General features: G+C 39.7%; 1 protein-coding gene across 4 annotated transcripts in view; it reads left to right on the top strand.

The window, feature by feature from the left end:
- The window catches only part of LARGE1 (LARGE xylosyl- and glucuronyltransferase 1), a 275,742-nt gene that overhangs the window by 235,981 nt on the left and 12,190 nt on the right, over positions 1-27,571 (top strand). For all 4 annotated transcript variants that reach the window (XM_009086431.4, XM_050970013.1, XM_050970012.1 and 1 more), the window contains 4 exons: positions 4,933-5,088; positions 14,200-14,363; positions 18,724-19,002; positions 25,856-26,002. In XM_009086431.4, coding sequence (XP_009084679.2) covers positions 4,933-5,088; positions 14,200-14,363; positions 18,724-19,002; positions 25,856-26,002 — 746 coding nt within the window. The remainder of the gene's footprint in view (positions 1-4,932; positions 5,089-14,199; positions 14,364-18,723; positions 19,003-25,855; positions 26,003-27,571) is intronic.

The following is a 27,571-nucleotide window of genomic DNA, read 5'->3' on the forward strand; positions in this document are numbered from 1 at the left end:
GGGTTAAACAACATCCCTCCTTTGAGTGAGCATTGGAGCCAGTCAGGTGTTTCTGTCCTGCCAAACAGGAAGCACCATAGATTTATAGGGGTGTTCTTGCAGGCAGGAGGCCTCTCGTTAAACACTGGCACAGGAGCTGAAGGAAAAGAAGTTGAAGAATCCTTCAGAGTACAAATAAAGACCTTTGAAAAGCTTAGGGCAGGGGCAGTCTGTCAGCTTAGTGCCATATAGCAGTGGCAGTAAGCAGGGGAGTAATCCTTGGGACCATGGGCACCAAACTAGGCAGGTCAGGGATTTGAGTCCCACACCCAAATTAGGGTTGCTGGCTGCTCCAACCTGAGCCTCTTCTACTTAGGTGGTTTAGAAATATCACATTAAAATCTCTGGGATGACATTCTTATGAAGTATACAAACCTTTCTGAGGAAAATGGTTCTTTTATTAAACCATTCATTTCTGATAAAACACAGTTTAAAAATAAAGTTTCCAGACATTTCTAATCATGGCATAAGTTACACGTGTGGTCCATATTTGCAGTGTGGTTTGGGGATATTTAAGCTTCTAAAAAAGCCTACTGAGATGGCATTAAAATGACATATATAGGTGGCTTTACTGTGCAGATTTGCCAAATGTTTAACTCTTATTGATTCAGTGAGAAGGGTCTGGTTGCCTAAGCAAGAAGTCTAGTTTTTTAGCAGAAAAGCTTCCTGTTTACAAAATACCACTTGTTTACCTAAATTGTAAAGTGCTCATGGGCTTAATTAAGGATATCTGTTCAGTGCCTTGCAAAATTAAACTTCTTTAAGCTTAAATTTAAGCTTAATTTATTCTTATTTCTTACCCTTCAGCCTGGAAAGCAGGTATATAATTATACAGCATATCCTTTGCTCTCTGATTCTGGGAGGGCTGAAGCAGAGCGAGAAATTATCAAGATGTGTCTTTGGGTGAAAAAATGGAAAAGATTGGTTAAGGAAGCATTTGGCTAAATACTTCTTTTTGAGAGAGAGAGAGAAAATGCTTCAGGGGAAAAGATGGTTAAAGGTACCTATAGAAATAATGTATTCATGCTTATTGTTTTGTGATTTGAACATCGTGTTTGAAATATTTAATCTTCCCAGAGATTAAATGCAGATGGTAATGTAAGGAGGTTTGCTAGGATTTTTGTTTTCAGTGTATTTCCACCCAGGTAGCTGTTTAAGTCTTCCTAGACTCCCCCAGCATATAACATCCTCTCTTCTCTCCCATCTCAGATCCCACTGCCAGTCCACAAGGCTCCTACTGTGTCATTCACTGAGTGCCTTGGGTCAGAACCTGGGGAATAAATGGGAACTATGGGTGCAGTTAGCCTCTTCTAGGTCACAAACGTATGGAAGTGTTCCAGGAGGCTGGCTGTGTGTAATCAGGGAGTGGTAATGGTTGCTGATTAACTAGGGTGGTATTAACAGAAATGTGGAGAGTGCCAAACTGCTTAATGACAACTAACCAAGTGTTAAATAGATGTGGAATTTTAAGTTCTGATCTTTCAGTACTTAAATTGCTAAATGAAGATTAAGGAAGTGTATTTTCTCGTAGTCCTCAGGAGGCTGTGATCAAGAGGGGGAAGGCTCTGTAGGTCAACCTGAAGGCTAGCACTGTTCCTGAGGTGTCTGCCCCATTAGTGGCACTGGAATTTTATATTTCTAGCTGGAACTTCCTCTATAAGCCAGCAGAGCTTTGAAATAACTTAGAAACTAGAAGAAGAAATGAACACGGTATTATGGTGCTATTCAGCCTTGGAACAGGGATGTTGGGGTAATGAGATTTTCAGTTTCTAGATTCACTTTCTCTTTTTAATGCGGAGAAAACAGTCTTCAAAAAAGTGGGGATTTTTTTCCCTTGTGGTTTCCCTGTAGTCTCTTGCCAACTGATCTTTTTTATTCCTCCAATCAATTTACTGTTGTGCACAATAAAGTCTCTAATGCAGTGGCCATAGCTTTACCTGTGCAATCTTTATTGTGTACCTCACTGATGCCCACGACAGTCTCTACAAGAGTGTCTTGGCCTGCACAAATTCTGCAGTACCCAATGGTGCAATAGACCATATCAGACAGCCAGAACTGAATGTGAGTTTGTGGTCTGACATAAAAAAGAATATGGTCTTTGGATGTACTGTTGTATATCAGGATGAAAAATCTTGTTGCTTTTTGTAACTTGCTGTTCTTTTTTATGCTTTGGTATATCACATACTATTTAATTGTGTTACATTTGAAAAGCAGCCTGCTTTTTTGCTAGACCTGTTTTGTGGGTTTTCTACCTCAGGTCATCCAGATGGTTGCATAGTTAGTTCCTTGATGTTCTTTAGCACATCATTTTAGCACACATGGGCATGTGCTGTCCTTTTTGATTAAAAAATCAGCTTGTTTTGATAGTCATCAGCTCCATTCAGCTGCGTGCAGTTCACTCTAGGCTCCTGACATCAGTGTACATGCAGCACCTTGACACGTTTCAAATCAGATCTGATCTGGAAAGCGTCTAAGTCCTTGACGCTTTCCAGCTTACACACACAACAGATCCTGAAGCACAGCAGCAAAGAGCCTCTGCACTGACCACTGCAGTTGTCTGGGTTTGAAATCATCTCCCACACAACTGGGTAGACACATCAGCAAAGGCCTGGCTGTGTTGTGACACTGTGTGTGTTGATGGGAATTTCCTACAGTACCCTAGGAGCCTGTCCTGTGAGTGCTTCTGAGGTTATCATCATTAGCCATGTCTGTGTTCACGGTCCCCAGGTCTCTGGGTGCTCAGAGTGCTCAGCAGCATTAGGATGCTTGTGAAGATGAGGATGCTTGTGAGTATCCAAAAGGAAACATATGAAGAGTAGGAGCAGTATGGAAAGCACACAAAAGGTTTTTCCTAACGAGTATTTTTGTCCCATTTGCCAGCTTCTTAGCTTTCTTTGATCCACTCTTAAATAAGTACAAGTTACCAGCAGACAGTTTCCATTCTATGCCTGCTTGTAAAAATGCATGCTGGTAGCCTGTAAAACTGTTAAATAGCTCTTTAGGTTCCTTCAGCCCTGTGCTTCTGTTACATGTGCCCATTTCCCTGGAGCAGGATTCATTTGCTGAGATTTTTTTCAAGCATTAATGCCTTTTGTTGCAGTTAAATATAAAGGAGGAAATATGTCAAATTCTTTTCAAAGAAAGGAGATTTTGATGATCCGTTTTTCAGTGGAAAAAATCTGTTATCTTAAGTTTATGCCATTACTTACCCAAAGCTCTTTTCATTTATGTGGTGGTCTGTATTTTCACCACATGATGCAGCAACATGTTACTGCACAGTTATGCTGCACTTCTGAACATCTGGACAGATGCAAAACCAGCAAAGAATGTTGCATTACCTGGGACAAATACCTACACCAATAAGTTGGTCCAAATTTCCCAAATTTATGCAGTGTGTGGATGCATCATAATCTTTATTTAAGGTGCTCATATAACTAGGAAAAGCAATGTGCTGATATCTGAAATGATCTTCTTTCAGTACAGATGCTTTTCTTCAAGTGCTTGTATGGTTTTCTGACATCCTAGTAGGCTTAGCAGTGAAATCCCAGTAATGGATAAAGCTTTTCTTATCAGGGCATATTTTGTTGGTTTTGGGTAGGTAGACTAGAGTGCCATAGCTTTTACGGCAATATAAATACTCAGTGGAGTGACCTGTTGTTTGCTGTAGTCCAGGCAGAATTCAGGCTGCATCCTGCTCTTTCCTCATCCAGTCCACTCACTGGGCAATAAATACCATGGTTTCAGAGAACTCCCTGTTCCTGTGGAGCTGTGTTGCTGACACCAAGGGAGCTGCGTTCATCTTCTCCGGGCTGCTCCTGCTGTGTGTGCTGGGCTTCAGCTCGGTGTGTTCCCTCCCTGAGCTGTGATGTTCAGAGCAAAGCTGACTATGGTGCTGCAGCTTTGTGCTGTGCATGAGTGACACGGTGTCTTCACACAATTAACTTAATGGATTCAGAGAACATCCAGAACTTCAAGCTTGGAAACATTCCCAAGGGAGACTCTTGTTTTTAACCTCTTTAGAAGTCACAGGAATAAAACTGAATACAAAGCATTTGGTGATTTCTTTCTTGTGTCTAAAATATAGCCTTTATAAAGTGAAATCATTCCTGCAAGCCACTATTGACTCCCTCTTGGTTTTTCCTTGGGGTCCCATTCCCATTCACACTGGCAGCAGTGCAAAGTTGCCTCAGTGCAAATGAGGATCAGGCCCTTTATGCCAGCATTAGAGTTTAAGTCTTGGTCCCATTAGCAGAGGATAAATATCTGCTAGAAATTATAACTCAGAGGGTGAGAAGTTGTACTGCATTGCTATGTTGTGTTAATCCAACAGAGATCAGTCTTGTTTAAATTAAGCAATGGCAAAAAGGAAGTCAGATTAAATTCAGTCCTTTTTGAACTATTTAAATGGGTATGGGAATTAATTTCAAGCTGCTTCTTCTCAATACCTAACCAGGAAAGAGGCTGCCTGGCCTGAAATAGGAAATCAATTTCATTAGCAGAAACAGTCATGTGAAAATCTGAGATTAATGTTTAATACCTACATCACTGTGTCCCTTGTCATTCCATCTTCTTCAGGAGAGTCCATAAACTATCAGCTCCATGATTACAGTTGTGGAAGCACTTACAAGGTGCTGTTCTCAACACAGAGTATGTTAAGAGTGTGCAGGTGATACCATGGAAGAGATACCAAGGAAGCACATCACCTCCAACTAACTACATGTGGAAGACCCGGCAAAGCCTTCCCTATAAAAAGACAGAAGGAAGTCTGGGTAGTTTGGGGGGGTTTTTTCTTCTGTTTTTAAGAGGGCAGCACACTGACCACATATAAAAAGAGCAGATAAAGCAAATCTGTATTCTAACAGCAGGATGTCTTTTCTCTTTTTTCCTTCTGAGGTGATTCACTGGAACTCACCGAAGAAGCTGCGAGTGAAAAACAAGCATGTGGAGTTTTTCCGCAATCTCTACCTGACATTCCTGGAATATGATGGGAATTTGCTGAGACGGGAACTCTTTGGCTGCCCCAGTGAAGCAGATGTTAACAGTGAGAATGTAAGTGGGATGTCTAGGGCTTGGTGATACAAAGGGTGGTTCAGACAAGGCACGGGATTTCTGAAGACTTGGAGTTGCTTGTGGGGGTAGTGCGGGGCAGTGGAACTCAGGAGAATTCAAGCCAGTGCTCAGATTCCTAGAGAGACACTGTGCAAATCATTTAATCTCTCTGTGCCTCAGTTCCTCACCTGTAAAACCATTGTATTAATCCCATCTTTACCCTGGGTTTTGCTAGTTTTTCTTGTCTCCTTTGCCCTTTTAAAATCCTCAACGGAGGTAACATCACAAGCTGAAAATGAGGATTTGGGCTCTTATCCCATTAGTCAATCTCACCCTTAAATCTTGTTGTGGTTTCAGCTGGGATAGAGTTAATTTTTTTTTCCTTAGTAGCCAGGTATGTGTTTTGGATTCAGTATGGCAGACCTATAACTTTCCAGGAGGTCTTGTTTCTTGCTATGTATTTTTTTAGTATACAGTGATGTCAGTTTTGTCTGGTAGATACTAATGCACAAATCATGAAGAAGAAAGGAAAATACCAAAGGAAAATATTGGTATTTAGGTCTGTGAATTTTTGCTGTGCTGCACACTACAGAATGAGTAAAGGCTTGAAGGTACACATTGGCTGTGAGACCGTAGGTTTTTTCTGTATATCCCTTAACCAATCAAAGCAGTATTTATGTCTATCTGCATAAAATCTGCAATCAGAACCTTTCAGACTAAGCAAATCTTTTGAAAATGATTGAAATCAAGTATGTTTACCCACAGATGTACGTGTATGCGTATGCCTGTGCATTGGTACATATAATTCCAAAGCAAAAAACGGTTAACTGAAATGTATATACCCAGATGTATATGAACTCCTTGTGTATAATATGGTTTCTGGAGATTTGTAGACAAAGTACCAATTTTGCCTACATAGTCTGAAAGGAGATAAAAAGGAATCTGTAATACCTTATTCAGGAAAAAATATTTCTAAAATATGGAACATTGTCTACATAAAGATCAATTAAGCAAAGCCAGTATCATGTACACATTAGCAATTAAGAGGTAATTGACAATCAATGTAATCACTGAGGCTGGTAGTGTTTCCATTTAGCCTGTGAATAAAATGACCATAGGAGATGCCATTCCCATATTTTTAGATACAGTACTGAGATTGGATAGATGTATTTTAACCCAAGGCACGGCTTCCCAAACACTTTATTTTATCATCTCATTGTCTTCGGAAAGGAGTGGGGCTTAACTGGGAGAGATGAGGAGGTGAGGAAGAGCTAGAGAGAGAATGAGAGAGGGAGGACAAGTGCACCAGCAGAGCAAAAGCACATGGAGGAGGAAGATCCTCTGCAAGAGCCTTTTAGACAATCAAGTGAACTCAATTTGATAAAAGACTACTAACATCCTCGCCCTTGGAGACATCAAGATACAAGAGACAGAAGTTATCAGGATACAAGAGACAGCGTAGAGGGTAGAATAGGAAGAGAAAAGCTGACTGAGACATTAAAAGAAAGACAACAATACACACCTTTATAACATTTAGAGAATGCAGGTTAAAATTGTACTGAATTCACAATATGTTGTGTGGGTTCGAAGAGCATGAATTCAGTCACAGACTTCTTGCTGTATATTCCAAAGCTCTATAAATCCTTAATAAACAGATTTAATTCAGACAAGAAGTTCCTTGGGAGCAGTGCCGAGCAAATGCAAGTTCTTGCTGTAAATGGCAGTCCCTAACGTTTAAAACAGGACATTTTACTGAACTTGTATCTGGTTGACAGACACTGGAAATGACTAACTGTACAAGCCTGTTTCTTATTCAAGACAAGTAGAATGCAATATGCTATATGGTATGGCTTGTGTCTGAAAAAGAAATGTTACTCATTCCTCCATTTATAAATCATATATATATATATATATATATATATATATATATTTTTTTTTTTTTTTTAAGATACTGAAAAAGAATGAGCTAGGCATACAACAATATGTGATTCCTAATTTGCCAAGAGGCACCAAAAAGTTAACAGCCTTCTATCAAAACAATCTGAAGTAGGAAAAAATCCAACTTCAGAAAACTTCAGAGTAGTCACTTAGGAGAAAATATTTGTATTAGTTGCCCTTGATATAAACTCCCCTCTAGACTTGATTATGTTCTTTTATTGTAGAACATAGCAAGCAAGTTTCAGCTTTGAAGTTATGAGACCCTAAGAACTGGATTATCTTGGAAACAACTCTTGCTCTATCTGCTGTAGCATATACAGTGTCACCGGTGTCCTGTTAAATACAGCACATCCTCGTGATCTGTTGCAGGATTATCTTCAGAAGCAGAGCATCTTGTGAGATGAGGAGGAAAGCACTGCTATTCCTCCCTGTGCAAGAATTAGGGGGCATGAAGTGGAAACAGCAAGTATCAGGTTCAGAACAAAGACATTTCACTCACAATGTGGTGAAGCTTTGAGCAGGAGGTAATGTTTCTAAAAGTATACATATCCTCAAAAGTTACTCTTCTTGGAAAGCAAATCAATCAGGAGCTTTTAAGCTTTGGTGCTGGAAGAGCCACAAGTTGAGGTCTAGGTTAGAATTTTGAGAAATCCTCACTTTTACACTCCCTAGGCAGCCAGCTCACAGCTGGAGAGAGGATGCTGGCCCCGGTGAGCTTTCAGTCTAAGATGCATTCATAGGCATCCATTAGGATTCATAAGCTTGTATGTTACATGAAGGGCTATAATTTCTGTTAAGTCAGGTATGTAGGAGGTAGGAATTGCTGATTAATTTATCTTTTTTTTCCTATTATTTTTCCTTTTTATTCCTGAATTGAGACTGGCACCCCCAAACACAACAGGACTTTCTTACAATAGGCAATGTACATGGGTAGAAGGTGCTCCCTCAGCTGCCTGTGCTTCTGTGCACTGTGGAGCAGTGGAGAAAATGTCAGAACAGCTCTGCTGTTCATAATTGGAGAGAATTACTTGAGCACTAAATGCACTGAGCCCTGCTGTAGAAGAAGCAGTGGCTTGGTGTGAGTCTCACTCACAGTCTGGCTGTATCAAAAGATACCCTTAAGGTCTTGTTCCAATATACCAGCCACTGTTTTTCTACAGCTTAATATTTGTAGTGATGTTTTATTTACAATTCAACCTGTAATTAAGGCATTCCATTTGTAATGCAAATTTCTGTAGAACAGGAAAAGGAAGTGTGGCAGTGGGGACTGTTGGGCTGATTCTGTTTCTCTAAGGCCCCTTTATACTTCTCATCAGTACAGAGATGGCCTTAAAATGAATGTAAATTACATATCTTCCCTTTTTAAGGACTCTTAACAGTGCCAGAGAGATGTAAAGGGGCATTAGTTTAAAAGGTAATTGGACCTCACTTCAGTCTCTCTCACCCTTCCTCTGTGTATGCATGTGAATACATGTATGTTTAAATATATATTATGTCTATATGCACGTGGAAGTACCAGTACTTACTCTTTTTCTAATGTTTACTATGAAAGTATAATACCACAGAGTGAATTTTAAGAGGCCTGAAGGCAATCTTCAGATAATGTACTGCATAGTTCTGATGTAATCAGATGCTGATCTTCAGTTTCACGAAACAGGACTGTTACTAGGTTCCAAAACATTGCAAAGGAATGGATAGAACAAATAGGGCTTAGAAACGGAAATAGTGGAGGTGAAAAACCCACTGAATGGAATAATTTATCTGTTTATGTAAAAATGCATACATGTATGTCTACATGAACATGAGTGCTTCATCCTTTCCTGAAAATAGTCAAGCTAAAAGACCTCTATGTGGCAGGAGCAGGCTGGGAGCAGGAGCCTGCCATGTGCTAAGAGTACCCGAAGTCCCCCTTGTTCAATACGTGCCTGAGTGAGGTCATGCAAAGCAGACTCTTCTCTGCAGGTTGGTATTACAGTCATCCCTTTGTCTTCTGTGCAGACTCTGGGTGGAAAATCCAGAATATGAACCAAATCCTCCTGTAAACACAGTCATTGACTTGAGTGGGCCTTAGAGCCTGTCCTTAGTCACTCTATCCTACTCATTCTATGCTGATTCCCCATTTCCAGACCCTCTTTTATATTTTGATGCAATGCGGAAGACTTTTGAGAAATCCAAAAAGGCAAAGCTTATAATAACCTCAAATTTGAGCATTTTCAATTGGCTTTTAATGCTTATGTCCAGTATTTTGTTCTAAATGGCCTACTGTAAAGCCAGAATATTTCAACAGGATCTTCCAGCCAATCTCTATAGTTGCTCTATGAGATAGTTACTGTAAGCCTGATTTTAGACCAAGGCCCACACTCAGCCTTTCAGCATTCTTATAAAAAGTCTTTCCTGCAGACAGCTTCTCACCAGGTACTTCTGCCAAAGCATTAAATCTGAAGGTTGAATGGAGCATCTCTGTTAGTGAAGCCTGTGTCCTGATTCAAAACCCCTGGGCAAGATCAGTGGGAAGTGTATCACTGGTTCCTTCCAGTTTGAGGAAAGGACAGTAGAATCCCATTAGAGAAGACTTTCAGGAAACACAGGAGAAAAAAAATGCCTGCATGTTTTTCTTCTCAAGTTTTCAAATCAGTGATACAAATAAACAGTGTAAAAAAACTCCAGCTGTCCCTTAACACACTTGCTTAGATGTGTACTTACATACTAAGTATGTTTTTACTTAGTTACTTCTTTTGGGCAAAACCAAAGATACCTAATATGAGCAAAAGGCTGTGCATGCCAACTTAGAGTATTCACTAGAAAAGAGGGAGACTCTAGAAAGGTACCACACAGTATAAACACTACTAACAAATTTAGCAATTTCTGAGTGACTAAAAATAGCATGTAAATGAAGCTTCCAAGTCAGTATCACAGCCCTGAATTCGCAGTCAGACTGATGCTTTGAGTACCCTTAGCTCCTGCTGAATTTCAAGAGTACAGCCTCATTTGTAGAACTGCAATTTAAAGTTACTATTTTGTGATGTCATAGCCCTTTTCTAGTAATAACAGATGGTATATGGCAGTTTTGAGGGGAAACCCTGATTCCCCCAGCTGTGTTGTTTCTATTATTGTAACTTAAATGCTGAGCTGGCAGGCCATCCTGTTACTTGCCTGAAAGTTGCCATTATATGCTTTCAACTGTTTGTAATATTATTAAGTGGAGGAGCACATGGACTAGGATTTTTTTTTTTTTGTTACACTTTTATGCCCTTTATTTCTTTTCTCACATTTTTTTTAGCATGAAACATGAGGGAAAGCTTTGAGGTTTGCCCACACCAAAAATTCCAATGGCCCCTTCCTGAAAATACTCTGTACCTCATAGAAGGAGCTGGCTTTTGCAAACCTGGTGACTAATTAGGCAAATTATAATGCAGAAAAATTATGGTTTACATATTGCCAGTAGTGTTTGCTTTGACTTTCAGGAGGCTCAGGTCTCTGGAGACTCTTTACTAGGAATGTGCATGGATACATCTGACAAGATTATATATATCCCAGTGACACAGCAGGGTTGGGCATGCTGCAGGCAGGGGACCTGGACAAAGAGTGGTGTTTTCTGTGACTGTTTCCTCTGAATCCTCCATGCCAGGTTCTGACTGGACAGTAGAGCTGAGAGCAAGAACCTGTATTTGGTCTCTGTTCTGAGGGACATCCATTGCCCTCAGTAATTACTGGACAGTAGGGAGGAGAAAAAAATCCAGATTCACATACAAAAGAGATGAAATCCAGGTCAAAGGCAGAAAGGAGAGTATTTGTACCAAGAAGAGGAAAGGACAGCTGGGTGCCTGTAGGTATAAGAAGCTGGCAGACTGCTTGAATAGGGAGCATGGGATGAGACACAGGACTGGGACTGACTTAGACCCATAAAACTTCCCACACAAGAAGGAATGGGTCAAAGACTAATCTGGGGAAACAAAAGCAAGGTGACCTAACTGTCGAGACAGTGTGCTGCAAGGGGGTCTGGGACCAGTTCAGCCAAAAATGTTTGTCAGGAGTCTGGGGAAAGGAGATTAGGAGTACTACCAAATCTGACATCTGCAGCTAAGATCAAGGGGAGCTGTACTTGGTATATACAGAACTGTCTGAGATACTCCACATGCCTAAAAATTGCGTGCTCATTTGTGTTGAATATTTGCAGTCAGGATAAGCCATCACTTCCATTTAGCAGGAGTATTAGTGGTTTTCACATACTGCTGCAAAATTCCTCTTGCCAGGTGGATTTGCTCAGGAACTATCCTCTTTGTCCTTAGCACAGCTTTGTTTCACAGAAAGCTCAATTTGACCCATAGCAAATGTACAAAATTTTATGGTGTGGGAGGAAGAGAAATAATATAGCCCATATTTATTTTATGTATTTGTCTCTTTGTTTGGGCAGTATCATAATTCATTTTTATTTTTTGAACCAAGTTCTGAACCAAGTTCTGAACCATAGTTCATTTTTATTTAAGAACTCAGTAGCACCATGATGCCAATGAAGGCACATGTTGTTTCCCACCACAGTATTTGCTAGGACAATATCTACCCCACACAGTCTGAAAATAATATATTTTTCAGCTGTGAGAGTGACATTTCCCACATGCTAAGCGGCAAGTAGCCTTAGCATTGAAACTCTTCTAGAAACACAGTCTTGCTTAGCAGGTACTTGCTTATGAGAGTACATGATGTTTCTCTGCAGCTGAAAACCATTGCTGGGTTAGGCATATCATTATTCATGTTATGGAGGCATCCATAATGGGAAAAAAAATCCACAATGGATTTTATCAAATCCAGCTGATATTCAAGTCATTATTTTGATGTGCACTGTATTTAAGCATCTGTTTGCCTAGATCTGTCAGCATTCCCATTATAAAAACATCTTTTCAATAAGACAGTGCGGGAGCAAACTTCAAACCAAGCTAAGAGTTCTTTGTCTTTAAATAATGGATCCACATAATATGTATGCAGTAGAATAGATTACATTAGAGAAATTGTATGTTCTCTCCTTCACCTCCATCACCAACTTCATGATTTGGTGAGTTTCACCATTAAAAAGGTGTGACTTTTCAGAAGCTGTGTCTCCTTCTCTTCTCCCACCCAGGGTTCAATAGTGAACAAAGCTGTAATTTACCTCCAAATGTTATTCTTGAACTCATAATTAAATATTTTAGCCTCTTTGCTTTCAACCCAAATGCAATCTGATAATTATTCAGTGACTGCCTGATAAATAACTGCTGTGCAATTAAAATCTTCCGGCCTGGTCATTTGTACATTCAGAAGGATAGTAAGGTACCCCTAAAATGTGCATTGCTGGTGTTTTAACCTTCTAAATTTCAATCATCTTCTTAATAATTCTTTTAAGGGCACACTAATGTCCATTTTCAAGGAAGAAACAGAGACATACAAGATACTTTCTACTCATTGTTATAAATATTGAGTTTAATTCAAAAATTATTTGAATGTGATTTTGAAAATAGAGGGCAGGCTCAGCTGAATGATGGTTTGTAAAGAAGAAAGAATGAAACTCCAAGGATACGTAAAAGAACTCCTGATTTCTATTCCACCTGAAAGAGATCTTGATATCAATAGAAGTTTTGCCTGAGTAAAGATTTGTGAAGATTCAGACTCTCATCTTTCTAATAGCAGTCCCTCTTGACGGGTGTTTTAAGATCTGTGCAGAACAATAGCAGAGAAGAATGACAGCATGATCCAAAACTCATTGAAATCAAAGTAGGTATTTCCATTATTCAGAAGAAGATTATAGAGTGATGTACAGGAAAATATCAGGAATTATTTCATCAGCCTTCACAGGAAAACAGTCAGTTGTAAGCATTGCTGTAGATGGCAACCATTATGCTTATAGTTCCAAGAACAACAGCTCTTCTTAACACAGAACAAAAAATACCTACTTTTTCCTTTTTCTTTTTTCTTGAAGATGGTGAAACTATTACTTTAATCATTCTGAGCAGGACAAAAGGATGTCTATAATTCAATAATCTTTTTAATGAAATAGTTTTGAGGTACACTGTCATTTTTTAATCAAAATTTGTAAAATTCCTATGTAATGGGTATTTTTCTCATTTTCTGATGAATGTTATACTAATTGTTCTTACAGGATGCTTTTAAGAAATCAGATACAAAAAAGATACTTCATTTGTGACCTACATTTTAGAGAATAGATACTCAATTTCACATGTTAAAACAATAAAAAATTTCATCTTCATAACCTTTTGTTGAAGTTGTGACTGTTTTTTCCTTTAAAATTAATGCATTTTCAATATACTAGCTAGATGTTTGGCTTTAAAATTACAGAATCATATAATCATAGAATAGTTTGATTTGGAAGGAACCTTTCAATGATCATCTAGTCCAACCCCCAAAATAATTAGTTTAGGAATGGAATTGGTCATCTGCATAGACATTTGGTCAGTTTTTCACTTCTACCTTTCTCCAGAGCTAAAGATTATTCTGTTAAAGCTACATGTCTAAGAGACTTGGGATTAGATTGCTTTGAGATGCCCATTTTGACTTTGAAAAGGCTTGGTTTCCAAGGGAGCCAGGAAGTTATCTACCATCCTCCAGATTTCTCAAACTAGGTATCCAGAAGCATAAATCCCATTTAAAGGCTTACTTCTGGCACCTCTGCAGTGGAAGAAACATAAATCTCAAGAGAAGGAGTAATGATCAGTTAAAGATGTTACATTCCCAGCTCTCTGTCTGTGCTTGTAGCAGCAGTTACCCCTCAGTGCTGAATCTGCTGCTGAGTGTTGGCTAGTGGAGAATGTCTGTGACTAGTGTAAAACGCTGCTTCTAGTAAGGATGAAATTATGCAACACATTGCAACATTAACTCTTGAACTTGATGATTATTCAACCTGTGTTTGGCCACTGTTTCATTGCTAGCCTGGATCTTGAATGTAATACAGGTAATACAGAGAATATATAGACCATAATAGAGTGTCCTGTCTGTGTTATGAATTTACTTGCAAGTCCTTCCTTGTAATTTCTTGTGCGGTAACAAGAGGCTCAGGAAAACCCTGCTACTCTGTATGTTCCATTCCTCATTGCATCATTCTGCAATTTCCCAGCCTCCTGGTTCTCTCTGATTTGCTAAAATAATGACAAGGAAGCGATGTTTACTTCCACTCTTTGCTTGCAGCTCCAGAAGCAGCTGTCTGAGCTGGACGAGGATGACCTGTGCTATGAATTCCGCCGGGAACGCTTCACCGTGCATCGCACTCATCTGTATTTTCTCCATTACGAGTACGAGCCTGCTTCAGACAACACCGATGTGACGCTGGTGGCACAACTGTCAATGGACAGGTAGGGAACACCTCTTGTTCTTCTGGGAGCATGAGACAGCTTTTTATTACAGGGAAATCTGACTGTGGAGTACTTTGGAGAGAGGGAAAATGCACATCCATAGAAACCTAGATGTTATCTGTGCAGTGCACACACTGTGCTGCACTCTACGTGAGTAGAGTTCATGAGAGGGTGACTCCTAGAGCTGAGAAAGTTGTTGCTTGTTGGGATTGTCAGGCATTATTAGTCCATGGAGTTTTGCAGCAACTTAGAAAAAACAGATGTTTGCAATAGAATTAGGCAAGCAGTTGTAGCTGACCCAAGTTTTTGCATGTGTTTTTCTGCACTAGAAGATGTTCATTTTGCTTTCATTGGCATTTTCCTTGCAGAAAATTTCAGTTAGTGATTTTTCTTACAGTAAGAATCAGAACTAAATATTCTAGTTTCAAATTAGGAAGTTAAAAGTTATACTTTTTTTTTTTTTTACTGCGCTGCTGTGAAATAAAAAATCTCCATCTGAGCAGAGTCATTGCATCTTTATCCAAATGCTGATTCTCAGAAGAACATTTGAGTTCTTAGTTCTTAGGTGAAGTGGAATTTAACTGGTATTTAATTTGGGGGAAAAAAATCCATTTTGTGACAAGTTCCACATGTACCTTTCTGATTCCCACAACAGCAATTAGCTGAAATTTTTTAGAAGCTTGAGAGTGCAGTCTGGATCAAGCAGCTTTGTGAAATTTTGTAATTGTCAGTTCTCTTGTGTTTTCTCCAGCTTCTCAGTTCAAATCTAGTCCAAGCTTTGTAGCCTAGTGCTGTCAGAGTAGGTTACCAAACAAATCAGAACTCCTTGAGTATTATCCAGAAATTCACCATTTCGTTCAGCATAGCACGTACAGAATATGACATGGCATGTGAATGACACCACTGCTACACTAGTAGAAGGTTGGGAGTTTTCCAGGAGGGTTACAGGAATTGAGATCCACAAAACACTTAGAGCCTGTTTTTAAAATAAACAAAAATGAATAAGGAGTATTCTGTTCCACAGATACTTTGGCACTGCATATTGTATTATGATGTGCTGTGCACATCAGTCTCTGTTCTATTGATTTTTAATTGAGGAAACTTTTCTTAAGTGCTCAAAAACCTTTGAGTAAAAAAAATAAAGAAATAAATTGAGCCAGACCCTGAGTGAGTGCCACAGTAAATTAGTAAAGCTGGTGTGTCCCCCCAGAATTTAATTGAAAAGAATGAGCTGAGGTCAGTGCTGATTCACTGGCACTGATGCAAAGTCTGAGCATCTGTTTCCCTTTCTGGATCCTCACTGGGGCACATGTTTTTATTGATAGACAGAACCACACATTTTTATTCAGGAACAACCGTCCTGGTTCTGTGCAGGAAAAATGTTCCCTACTTCACTGGTGTGCTTCTATAAATTATTGATTTGAGTTGGAAATACTTTCTTTCAGTTAAAATCAATAAATAATAACCTACCAAAGAACTGCTTAGCTGCTTTGTTTTCTTTCACATCTTTCAGCTACTGCCTTATCTTTTTCCATCTTCTTTAAACCACTTTTATTAAACTCCTCTGGCACAACTGTAGGCATTTAAGAATAGTGTCTCAGATGTAAGGTGACATGCATATAAACAATGTGCTGTACACTACATTCCTGAATTATTCTTTGAAATTATGATTGGAGATGAGGAAAAGCAAAAAAACAACTCCCAGCACTTCCCCTTGTCGTTTTGGAGGTGAGATTGACATGACTGTCATGACAAATTTAGGTTTACCTGTCCTGTAGGCTTGAGGAATGGAAGAGAGGGATGCATTCTGCAAGCTAACATTATTGTCTTTAGGTGGAAGCTTTGAGACAGACTTCATTCAGGGTTGTTCATTATTAATGAACAGTTAATATAATTAATTATTATAATTATAATCTTTTGTAGTGATGTGACATTTCCTTGAATAATGGCTTGGTTGCTCCAGTGTGATTTTCATGCACGTGTTTTGGCTAAGCAGGCTTTTTAAAGGCTCATTATGTACCTGAGGTTCAGAAATCAGAGTAGGACATTAAAAAAGTGAGGTCAGAATGGGGAAAAGGAAAGACATGATAAGCAATACACTGCTTGAAATCTGAGAATCTGAGAATGAGTTGGAAATCAGTTGAGTATTCTTAAGAAGAAAAAATAAAAATAAAGAATCTCACAAAACAATTGAATTCCAGCAAAATTCACTTAGCTGAACAGACCTTTAAAAATTTACCAACTAAATTATGATTTCATTATTATGCGGTACAGCAGTACATTTGTTTTCTCCAGAGTCCTTAAGAGAACACATTCCTCAAGACCGCTAAAAAATCCCAAAATAAGTTGGTCATGTTGTGCTTAGAAACTCATAATTCTAAGTTTTGTGGTCAAAAGAGATGTAACAACTTATAGAGAGCAGATTATGGAGGATCACCCAGCAGTCCCTGTATCATATTTGTGGGAGTAGAGCCTGTCAATGAGAACAACACAGTAAAATGAAGTATTCTGAAGGGTACTAAGTTATCCAGCTGGGAACTTGTACCACCAGAACCAAGTGTCCACTTCAGTATCATGAAAAGGTTTGCATTATCAGGTGTGCTGTTTAAATAAGTTAAATATGCCATTAGTCCACTCCATAGAGTCCTTAGAAGGCATTTTGCTGCATTTTTTTCTAGGCAAGCTTTCCATTTTTAAACTGATGCCCTAAATTTGAGTGCTGACAGATTGGAGTCTCCTGATTAGCAGACTTGTATTATGTTGGAAAGATGCCAAAAAAAAAGTATTTTCCCCTATTTATTATGTGTCTAATCAAAATTCTAGACCCCTTACATACCTTTTAGATATTTATATTGATTTGTGTTTGAAATTCAACTGTGTGTTTCAGGCTGACAATAGCCTTTGTTTCAGTAACAGATAAAAAAGAAAGTTATGTACCAAGTGTAGACTAGTAAGGTAATATCTCATATCTAAGAAAAAAATGATTGTATCATCTTGGTATCATCACAATCATTCAGAAGTCAGACTCTGTTTACTGGTATGAGTATATCATTCTTTTTTTTTTTTTGAAATCTTAGGGAGATAGTAGGAGGGGGAAAATATTTTCTCAGATTATGATAATGCAGAAAACTTTTCTTGCATTTTGTATAAATATTAAATATTAATAGGAAAAATTCAGTAACATGGATTTCAAATGTAGTGAAGATACTAATTTTGCATCATCTACTCTTCCCAGTTTTTAATAGAATATCTGGCTAGGCTGCATAGGTCATTTCCCTTCATATTAAATCAAGAGGCTTTGTAATCAGTCCTTGCTATACTTTTGGGTGACACATCTCAATCTTTAGGCAATAAACTACCCAAATCATTTAAATTATTTTGACCAAGTTGGGTTTGATTTACATTTGCATTTGATTTCATACATTTGTGTGAAATCTTTCCTTGTCATTTTCATCAATAGTATTGTAACTGCTGGAATTTTTTTAAAAATGTACATCAATACAACCTGTTTAAGAAATAATTTAATGAAATTTGAGATAGTGCTGAACATATACAAGTTAGTACTTTTAATGAAGATTTTGCCTGAAATGTTTTTCTGATATTCCACAGCAATGCCACATCTGTCCTTCTTCCTCTCCTTACCCCCTTCTAATAGTAAATCCCATTTCTATCAATGTATCATCCCTTTTGTCCTTTTCTCTGACAGCAAGCCTTCTTCTAGTTATTGCACATTTTCACCTAAAGCAGTATGCCATTGACCTGTCTCTTTTAACAGCCTTTAAGATCTGGCTAACTGCCTTGCAAAAATTTGGGGAAGGTTTTCCTGACAGGAGGTAAAATGATCTGTGGGTCCATACACCTCTGTCCTCCACAAGCTTGTTGAAGAGCACTGTAGTGTGTCACTGTGTGGGAATAGCTTGACCTGAAATGCGAATTGGGCACTAGACAGTGTTGAAGTTAATTAGCCCCCTATCCTCTAAGTAGATCCACATGAACAGATCCTTGCAATTGCTCAAAGCTCCCACTAGATAAGTCCTGTTGTGGGTTTTCCTGCGGCATCAAAGCTTCAGACAGAAAATAATAGTGCTTTAGGTATCTGAGCTAGGGCCATCTTAGGCTACATTTGATTTGGTGAGATTGGTGTATCCAGGGTGCAGTCCATCTGTTCAGGAGGAGACCTCGACTTATCATCTTAAATAATGAATTACACTGTAGAAATATTTACTGCTTTCCACAGCGTATAAAGTGTCCCCAATCTGTCTCACTTAGAGAAAGATATCTGCATTTGGTCAGGTGAGCACAGGCACAGAGTCCCAGACAGGGAAATAGCTTTTTCTTACTCACACCCTTCTTCTTCCAGGCTCCAGATGCTTGAAGCCATCTGCAAGCACTGGGAAGGTCCCATCAGCCTGGCACTCTACCTTTCTGATGCAGAAGCCCAGCAATTCCTGCGCTACGCTCAGGGCTCAGAGGTCCTGATGAGCCGCCACAATGTTGGCTACCACATCGTGTACAAGGAGGGGCAGTTCTACCCTGTGAACCTGCTCAGGAACGTGGCCATGAAGCACATCAGCACACCATACATGTTTCTGTCGGACATCGATTTCCTGCCCATGTATGGACTCTATGAGTACCTCAGGTAATGGACGGCGAGAGAATTCCCACTGTCACCCACGATTTCAGCCTCTCCACTCCCCCTCTCCACTACCCTTCTCACATATTCCCAAAACAAAGCAGTTTGAGCAGATCTGAATACAGCAGCGGAGAAATACCTGAGGTGTGACAATGCCCAGCCAGGAGCAAGAATTTTTAGAGTAGAAGAAGGGACTGTAATTGGAAAGTAAAGCAAAAGGGTTATGAAATAAAAAACCCAGGTCTGAATGAGAGCCTCGTTAGCCATTAGAATAATCTCCTCAGGGCTGCAGAGGAACCAATTTGAAAATTGAACTAGGTTAAGTATTATTAAATGTCCAAGAGCATCGTTTATTAGCAGAGATGTGAAACAGGCAGTTTCTCTAAACATCTCTGGTTCTTAATGTCAGCGACAGAAAAAACATGCAGAGCAGTACTGAACTTGTTGTCCATGTGACACACTCTTAATTCAGTTCCTTATCTTGAAAAGAGGGTGATGAGTCTGACCAACTCAAAAATATGACTGCAATGCCAGCACCTGTCAAGGCAAAGTAATTGTCATAAGGAAACTGGGAAGAGTAACATCAGTGTATATTGTATCATACCGCGTGTAAGCAGGTTGGGCTGAGCAAAATACAGACTTCTGATCCATTAACTGAGCTTTTTTTAGTTAAGACCTTTTTGTCCTGCAGAGGCTGGTCATCTGAGGCCAAAGCATAGAGCAAGGAGGACACCCTGTGGTCAGACAGGAGGATGTCAGTTCCTTTATTCCACCAGTTTTGCTTTTCATCTCTGTTCTAATTTGGTGAAAGTTGATCAAAGTGCTCCAGTGAGGGCCTGCCTGTAGGTGTTCCCTGTCAGTTCATAAGGCCGGGGCTTTGGAGTGTAAAGGAAAATATGTCTTCTGGTATCAGGAACTTATGGAGGAGTTTCTTTCTTTCAGGCTTAACTCTGAAAGACATTTCCAGGGCCAAACTCACTATTCAGAGGGGTGGAGTACCTCTTCTATGAAGGAGGGATCAGAGAGTTATGCCCGTTCAGCCTGGAGAAGTGAAGGCTCCAGGAAGGCCATATTATGGCCTTCCAGTACATGAAGGGAGCTTAATAAAAAAGATGGGGACAAACTTTTTTAGCAGAACTTGTTGAGATAGGACAAGGATAAGTGGTTTTAAACTATCAGAGGGGAGATATAGATGAGATGCAAGGATGTCAAAATGCTGGTACAGGTTGCCCAGACAGGTGGTAGGTATCCCATCCCTGGAAATATTGAAGGTCAGGCTGGATGGGTCTCTGAGCAACCTGATCTAGCTGAAGATGTCCCTGCTCACTGCAGGGAGATTGGTCTAGATTATCTTTAAAGGTGCTTTCCAACCCAAAAAATTCTATGATTTTACAAAAAGAGAAAGTAGATCTTTCAAAAACCTAAGCAAAAGCTACTTGAAAACAAAGGGCTAGATGACCTTTAACAGTGCCTTCCAGCTCAAACTATTCTATGGCTTTCAAGATGCTGAATTTCAGTTGTGTCATTGAAGTATTAGCACACTGTGTAAGCTTGTTTTCCTCTTATTTTGTTGAAGTCTTTTCAAGTTGTGCTAGGAGCACTCCAGAATTATTCTGTTCCTTGCACACATTAGCTATCTCCAGATACATGGATGAAGAGTTATTCTTCGTTTCTTTATTCTTCTGTTAGTGTTGCATAGTGGTACATTTTTCCAGATCAGTGCTGGACACGGTAAGGATAGCAGCTTTTGATACTGGCATTTAGTGCTAGAAAAGGAACTTGTTCTCTCATGATGCTTCACAGTGCACAAATGGGAGCCAGCAATGAAAGGAAGAAGAGAGGAGAGAAGACAGAATGAAGTACCACCATTTCCTGGAGATATTGCAACCATAGAAATAATCCTCATAAGGTGATATTGTATTACAGAACTAAGTGCACCATGATGGTGCATTGCTGATGTTTCAGAGGAAAGCAGAGATGCTCTCTGAGAGCTGCTGCCTCTGACACTTTGTATTACCCTGCTAGCCTTTTTTAAGGCCTGTACCACCTTAACTCTGCCTGAGAGTCTCTCTTGCCTGGGAATATTGAAGTTGCTAATCTGCTACTACCACTCTTTAAAAAGTGATTGGTTTTTTTTTTTTTTTTTATGTGGACTAGATGCTTTTGTAGCTTTTTCAGTAATGTTTTTTTAAGCAAAGTAGCAGGGAATTGCATTGCGAATTATTTTAAATGTGGATACTCAGTGTCTTTCTGCATTGACTGTTCCCACTGCCTCTGCAAATAGCTGATTAGTGCTATCTGTCTGAATGGCAGCAATTGTTTGTTAGAGAGATCTAAAACATTTTTATCCTCATTTCCTCAGATAGAACAACCATAAACAAATGGAAATAGTTTGGTATTTCGGGCATCACTTTGTACAGAATAAGCCAGGAAAGTCCTACTCACTGAAAGTTTGCTGATTTACATATATTGCATATTATGTCTCTGTAGATAATATATTCTCAGAAAGAAAGGAATTTTGAAAAATATTTTCCACTTATTTTGAAGGTGTCATATGAGAAAGGTTACAACCAGTTTTGAAGGAGAAGCTGAGGGAGCTGGTGGTTACCTATCACTTTATTTATCTGTTGCTTTGCCCTTAGTTTTGTGCTTATTGAGCTTTTTCATAGCTGCTAAGTAAAACCATTTAAATGTTTTTATCTCTATCAAACACTCTTTTAGTCCTGCTTTAGTCTTCTGTGAAGTACAAAAGGAAATGTATCATTTAAAGATTTCCTGTTTCACGTAGTTAGAGGTCATCTTGTCAGTGTCCCAGAGGTAAAGGCTTCTTCTGGTTGCTGCAAGTAAGGTGTTTGGGTCATCCTACACTGACTTCTAACAGAAAACAGTGAGACAGGCTGCTTATCTACAGCTGTCACAGCTAGCATTGAAGTTCTTTCCTGACATATTTGTGTAAAATGTGCCCTTGGCTTCCAGTGACACATTTAGCATGAATTGGGACTCGGCATCCAGTCTGTCCCCTACATCATGAGTTGTGAGGTAGTTTTGCTTATTTTTCAGCATCTCAGCTAGGGAGATAGTTCAGATTCTGCCTATTGGAGTTTTTGTTTTGGTTGGCTTTGTAGTCTGTGAATTCGTGTCTTCTGCAGAGAGGAAGAGCATTCTAATGAATTTAACCAGAAATCTCCAGTTCTGACTACAAGCTCAATGACTGCTGTATTTGTAACTTGCAACCAACCACTTACCAAATCCTGATGGTGGAAGCACTTTTGAGTTAATGGACTCTCTTTTTTTTCTCAGTGTAGTACTTCAGGATTAGGTTGCTAGTTTTTCTATGTCTGAGCTTCTCTATCCTCCAAAAATGGGAATGATCTTACTGTCTACTTATATGAGGATGAGAAATCTGTGTTATTTTTTGAAAAGAACTAAGCAAGATTAGAAGATTGATATCAGCGTGCTGGAGTTCATTCAACCTGTGAGGAGATTCTTGTGATTTAAGATTGATTTCTTCACTGCTTTGTGAAAAATATGGTTGATTAGATTTAAAATTTAACCCAGCCTTCACTGTGTCAGAATGACACACATAGTTCTGAACACAAAGATAGCTGGGAAACACTGGCACAAATGGTTTCCTGGACAACACTAACACAAAGAGTGCTAGCTCTTCATAGTCATAAATCCTTATTTTGGGGTTTGGGGGAAAAGGACAAGAAAGGAAAGTGGATACTGAATCAAAACTACTGAATCCAAAACTCTGGCCCTCATCAGGATAGTGCAAGAATTACCTAGTTTACACAGTGCTAGCTTGCAAAATAAGAAAATTATTCCCTGCATTATATTCCAGATATCTAGCAGCACCAACAAAATTTTCCTATTCCTAGGTGTAACAGAACCAGCCAACCAATAAATAGCACCTCCACTCAAAACAGGAGAAAAAGTCATCCCACAGAAAAATGAAAAGGTAGATTTGCTTCCAGTGGGAAGAAGTTAGAATTTCAGCTGGTTGTCCAAGGAGCAGACCACCAGCCAAGTTATGAGAAGAAAATGGAAGGTGTTTTTTTCTCTAACAAGTCCTCCCTGCCATTATCACAGTTTAAATATAGCCTCTGTTGTCCTTTGCCTCTCAAGTTCAACATCTGAATGTCAGCAGTGATTTCTTCTTCTCTTTGCATCAGTCTTTCATGTCATGGAGTCCACCTCAAGGGCAGATGATTCTACTCAGAGATCAGTGCTGCTGGGCTTCTTGTCTGAGTGTGTCTCAACTCCCATCTCCGTTATGGAGAGCCCTCCACTTTGACCTTACCACCCATACTGGTTGTGGCTGAGCTGGAGATCTTTCCCCATAGCATCCCTCACAGTGCTGTGCTTTTCCTTGGTAGCTGGAAAGGTGTTGATGACACACCAGTGTTTTGGCTATTGCTGAGCAGTGCTGGCACAGCCTCAGTGCTTCCCCTCCATCCTTCTGCCTCCCATCTGGGAGTGGGCAAGATCTTGGGAGGGGACACAACTAATACAGATGAGCCAAACTGAACAGGGAGAATCCATGCCAAATGATGTCAGCTCAGATAGATATAAAAGCTGAGAAAAGGAGAAGGAAGGCAGGGCATTTGTTATTTAGAATGTTTGCCTTCTGGAGCAACCACTATGTGTGCTGAAGCCCTGCTTCCTGGGAAGTGGCTGGACATCACTTGATGGGAAGGAGAAAATAAAATCTCTTTTTCTTTTTGTTGGTGCATACTCAACCTTTTGGTTTTGTTTTAGCAAACCGCCTTATCTCAACATACAAATTGTTTTCCGTCTTATTTTCTCTCCCATACCCATCGGAGAAGGAGGGCTGAGAGCAGCTTGCTGGCCACTTGGTGTCCAGCCAAGGGCAACCCACCATACCCACATGCACCTCAGATGCTCGCATATCTCTTGAAAATATTTCTGCAGAGAGTGTCCTGCTATTTTTTTTTTCACTTTGGAACTATTTCCACATCTCTGTGGTTGCCTGAATGCACCTCAAGCATCTTGTTTCCAGACCTCTGTTTCTTTTCTCTTACCTCACTCTTCATGTTGACCTCTGTCAGTGCAAGTGATTTCAGGCTGTTCTGTCAGTTTGTTCACTCTGGGTTTTGATTTCTTCATGAAGATATTATCATTTATTCCTTCTAATAGTTCAGCCATTGACAACTGTATAAAATTTGCAGGTGACAGGAGCAGCAGGCAGTGTGCAGAAAGGATCGCTGGTATCGACACCATTTTTGTGGTTATATCCCATATATTAGAGAGTAAGTTACATTCAACACAAGTTGCTCTGTCTGACAGTTTTTGCTGTTACTTGTTCTTGATATCTGTGCCTGCTGCAGCTTTGATCAGCTTCAGACTGTAAACTTTGGTGGGCAGGATTGTTTCCTACTCTTGGACAGTGCCAAGCACAGCAAGGCCTTGGCACTGTCCAAGAGTAGGACATTTTGCCTGGACCTTTTGAGCTCTCCATAAAACAAAGTTATAGTAACAGCCATAAATGGATGCTGCTGTTTCCTTGCAGAGCCCAAAGGATGAGCATCCCTACAAATGTTACCTGCTCCTTCCTAGAATTGAATCCCCAAAGCTGTACTGCTCAAGGCTGATAGATTGCAGAGAGACCAGAAAAACTTAGATTTTTGGAAAAGAAACTATATTAGTATCCCCTGCTCTCAGAAGCGTGAAAGGGAAGAAATACTTAAAAGCATCATAAAGACTGTATACTGGCACTGCTCAACAACTTTGGAAGGTCACAAATGCTGATTGTGAAGGTATGCAGATATCTTGGCCTCTAGTGGTGGTGAGGGAGAAGTTACAAGAAGAAAGTACAAAATCATTCATGATAAGATGCTGTTAAAATCCTCAGTTGTGAAAAGTTAACTGAAATATGTAAGGGGCTTTTTAAACAATGCAAACTTTGTAGTAAAGAGCTGAGAACAGATTGCTTAACATGGAACAGGCCTATAGGGTGGTATGAATTTCCTAAAATTCACATTTTATGAAGTAGTTGTGTTCATCATCTTTTTCTATGACAGCAGTTTAAATGAATTCTAGGTATTCTGGGCTTAGAAAAATTCTTTGTTTGGTTCTTCTGTTATTAGGACAGTGATCCCAATTCCTTCAACTTAAAAGGTGGTAGAGAGTTTCCTGCTTGTCAACATTCTCCTTGATTGCTTGTTGCAGTAACATAAAAGGCAGGACAGTGAATCCTGTTAAGGGGAACGGACTTTGACAGGGAGAGAGAGGCATATTTCTGGTATGAAATATGGAGATAATGAAATAAAAATTGAGACAGTTATTTTTAATGACAGGTATAGTAAGATGCAGTTGAGGGATGGAAAAATAACTTCTTTTTCTTTGAATTTTAGTTTGTGAGGAAAGAGTAGGCTGAGCACCTCTGGCAGTCAGGATGAGAGATTGCTAAGCTGCTCCTCTGCTGTGACAGTTGTCCCAAGGCCCGTGCCTGGAAAAGAGCCCTGTGTGAAATGCATATATGTACACACATTCACACGCCAAAACAGTCTCTGCACTGAACAACTTGAAGCAAAAAGAAGGAAGAGGAGAGGCATCCCAGTCTATTCAGGTGTAGAGCACTTCTCTGCTGCCAACAGTGTTATCAGCATTGATCAGTCAAACACACAAGCTCATTTGGAATTCTGTTGCTCTCCCTGCTCTTAGAGCAGCAGACCAAAAGGAGAAGAAAATTTGAAGCACCTGTAGGAAAAGATATGGGCCATAGTTATATTTATAGTATCCTAACTGCCCCTTTTTTCCACTTTATTTTGAAAAGCTCAGTGATTTGCTCGGTTGAAAATTTTCCTGCTCTTATTTGTTGTTTCTCTTTTGCCAGGAAGTCTGTCATCCAGCTAGACCTAGCTAACACCAAGAAAGCTCTGATTGTACCTGCCTTTGAGACCCTGCGCTACCGCCTCTCCTTCCCCAAGTCAAAAGCAGAGCTGTTATCTATGCTGGACATGGGAACCCTCTTTACATTCAGGTAATGGAAAGTACTCTTTAACCTGTGGTAATTATCTCTGGTTTTTATGTTCTTCTGAATAGTTGGTTCTTCTCTTTCACTGTCAGCTGCATTAAGAAACTTATTGGAATTCTTATCCCTTTTTGTAGAGAGGCAGTGAACAGAATTATGTGGATATATTCTGTCTGTAAGCTCAGCATTTTATCTCATATAACAGTCCTCTACTGAAGGACTTGAGTTCTTAAATCGAATTTGTTTTATTTTCATCATTTTTTATTGCGCTACAAAATCAAGCGTGACCATTACACTCAAGCGCATGTAATTTACTTTTTGGCTGCCAAATACTGTCTGGGTAGCTGTGTCTTCTCATGTGACCAAAAGTAATGTATCTCTGCCCTTTGGTTCTCTTCCTTACTGGAAAAACAAACGCAGGCTTGTCTTATGCTCTTTTAAAGTGTGAAACAGCTGCTTAAATACCTAGAGTTCCTCCATGCAGAGGTAGGAGAGTACTCTGACTAGAGGCTAAGGAGCAAAGAACACCTAAATTTGGAGCTCCTCTCTGAAGTAGACTTCTTTTGTGGCTGTGAACAAGTCACTTCTATTACCTACCAGACTCTTCAGTTTTAAAATGCAACTACCAGGGTTAACCATCTCTTGGGGGTGTGCGGTAAGGTCTGATTAGCAGACATTTGTAAAGCATCTCAGCAATGGGAAGAGTACAATATGGCCTTATGATGTTGCACAGAGAGGGGGCTTAGGAGACTTGCGTTCTCTTCTCAGCTCCACTGCTCCCCTGCTGAGAGGTGCTACACGAATCACTTTGCTTTCTTACATCTCTGTTCCCCGTCTCTGAAATACAGGTAACAATGTTCACCTCTCCTTTTTGCAGTATTTTGAGATCTAGAGATAAAAGCTATGAAAAAGCTAGGCATTATCAATGGCTGGAGGAGCTCTGTATCATACCTCTCAAATCCTTCTCTTCCTTCAGAGCTTTCCTCACACTTTTCCCATTCCCTATGTTTTTCAGACTCTCTTGAGTCTGAAAAACATAATTCTGAGCAGAGTCAGAATTCTACAAGTGACTGCCTTGAAACAGAAACTTGAGGCGACTGAGAGAGGCGTGCCTCTGGAAAGTTGCTTAAGGATACTGATAAAGCAAGTATTTTCCCTCTGCCATCATTCTTTAACATACAAAAGACATAAAAATTAACAAGAGATCTGATAAAAAATAGTTTCCTCTCCCATAGTTGAGAGGAAAAGTCTTTCCAGTGGAAAATAACACCCTCAGGATTTTCAGATGTTGCATTCCACCAGCAGTCAGCTTCACAGTGGTGGCCTTCCACTACAGATTTCATCTTCAAGCTAAAGAGCATGTTGGTGTGTTACGTGCACAGCTGGATTTGCAAATCCTTTCTCGAGTCTCACTCAGGCAAAAATGTCTTTAACACCAGTGGGAGTTTTTCCAAAGCAAGGTTGAGTAAGACTTGAAGGTCATGCAGTCTGTAGCTGGTGTACATATTCATGTAGGATACATTTTACAAATGCTTCCTCAGTTTGTTTTGGCTCATTTCATTGCTCAAATCTGTAGAC

The sequence above is a fragment of the Serinus canaria genome, chromosome 1A (assembly GCF_022539315.1).
Source record: "Serinus canaria isolate serCan28SL12 chromosome 1A, serCan2020, whole genome shotgun sequence".
NCBI lineage: Eukaryota > Metazoa > Chordata > Aves > Passeriformes > Fringillidae > Serinus > Serinus canaria.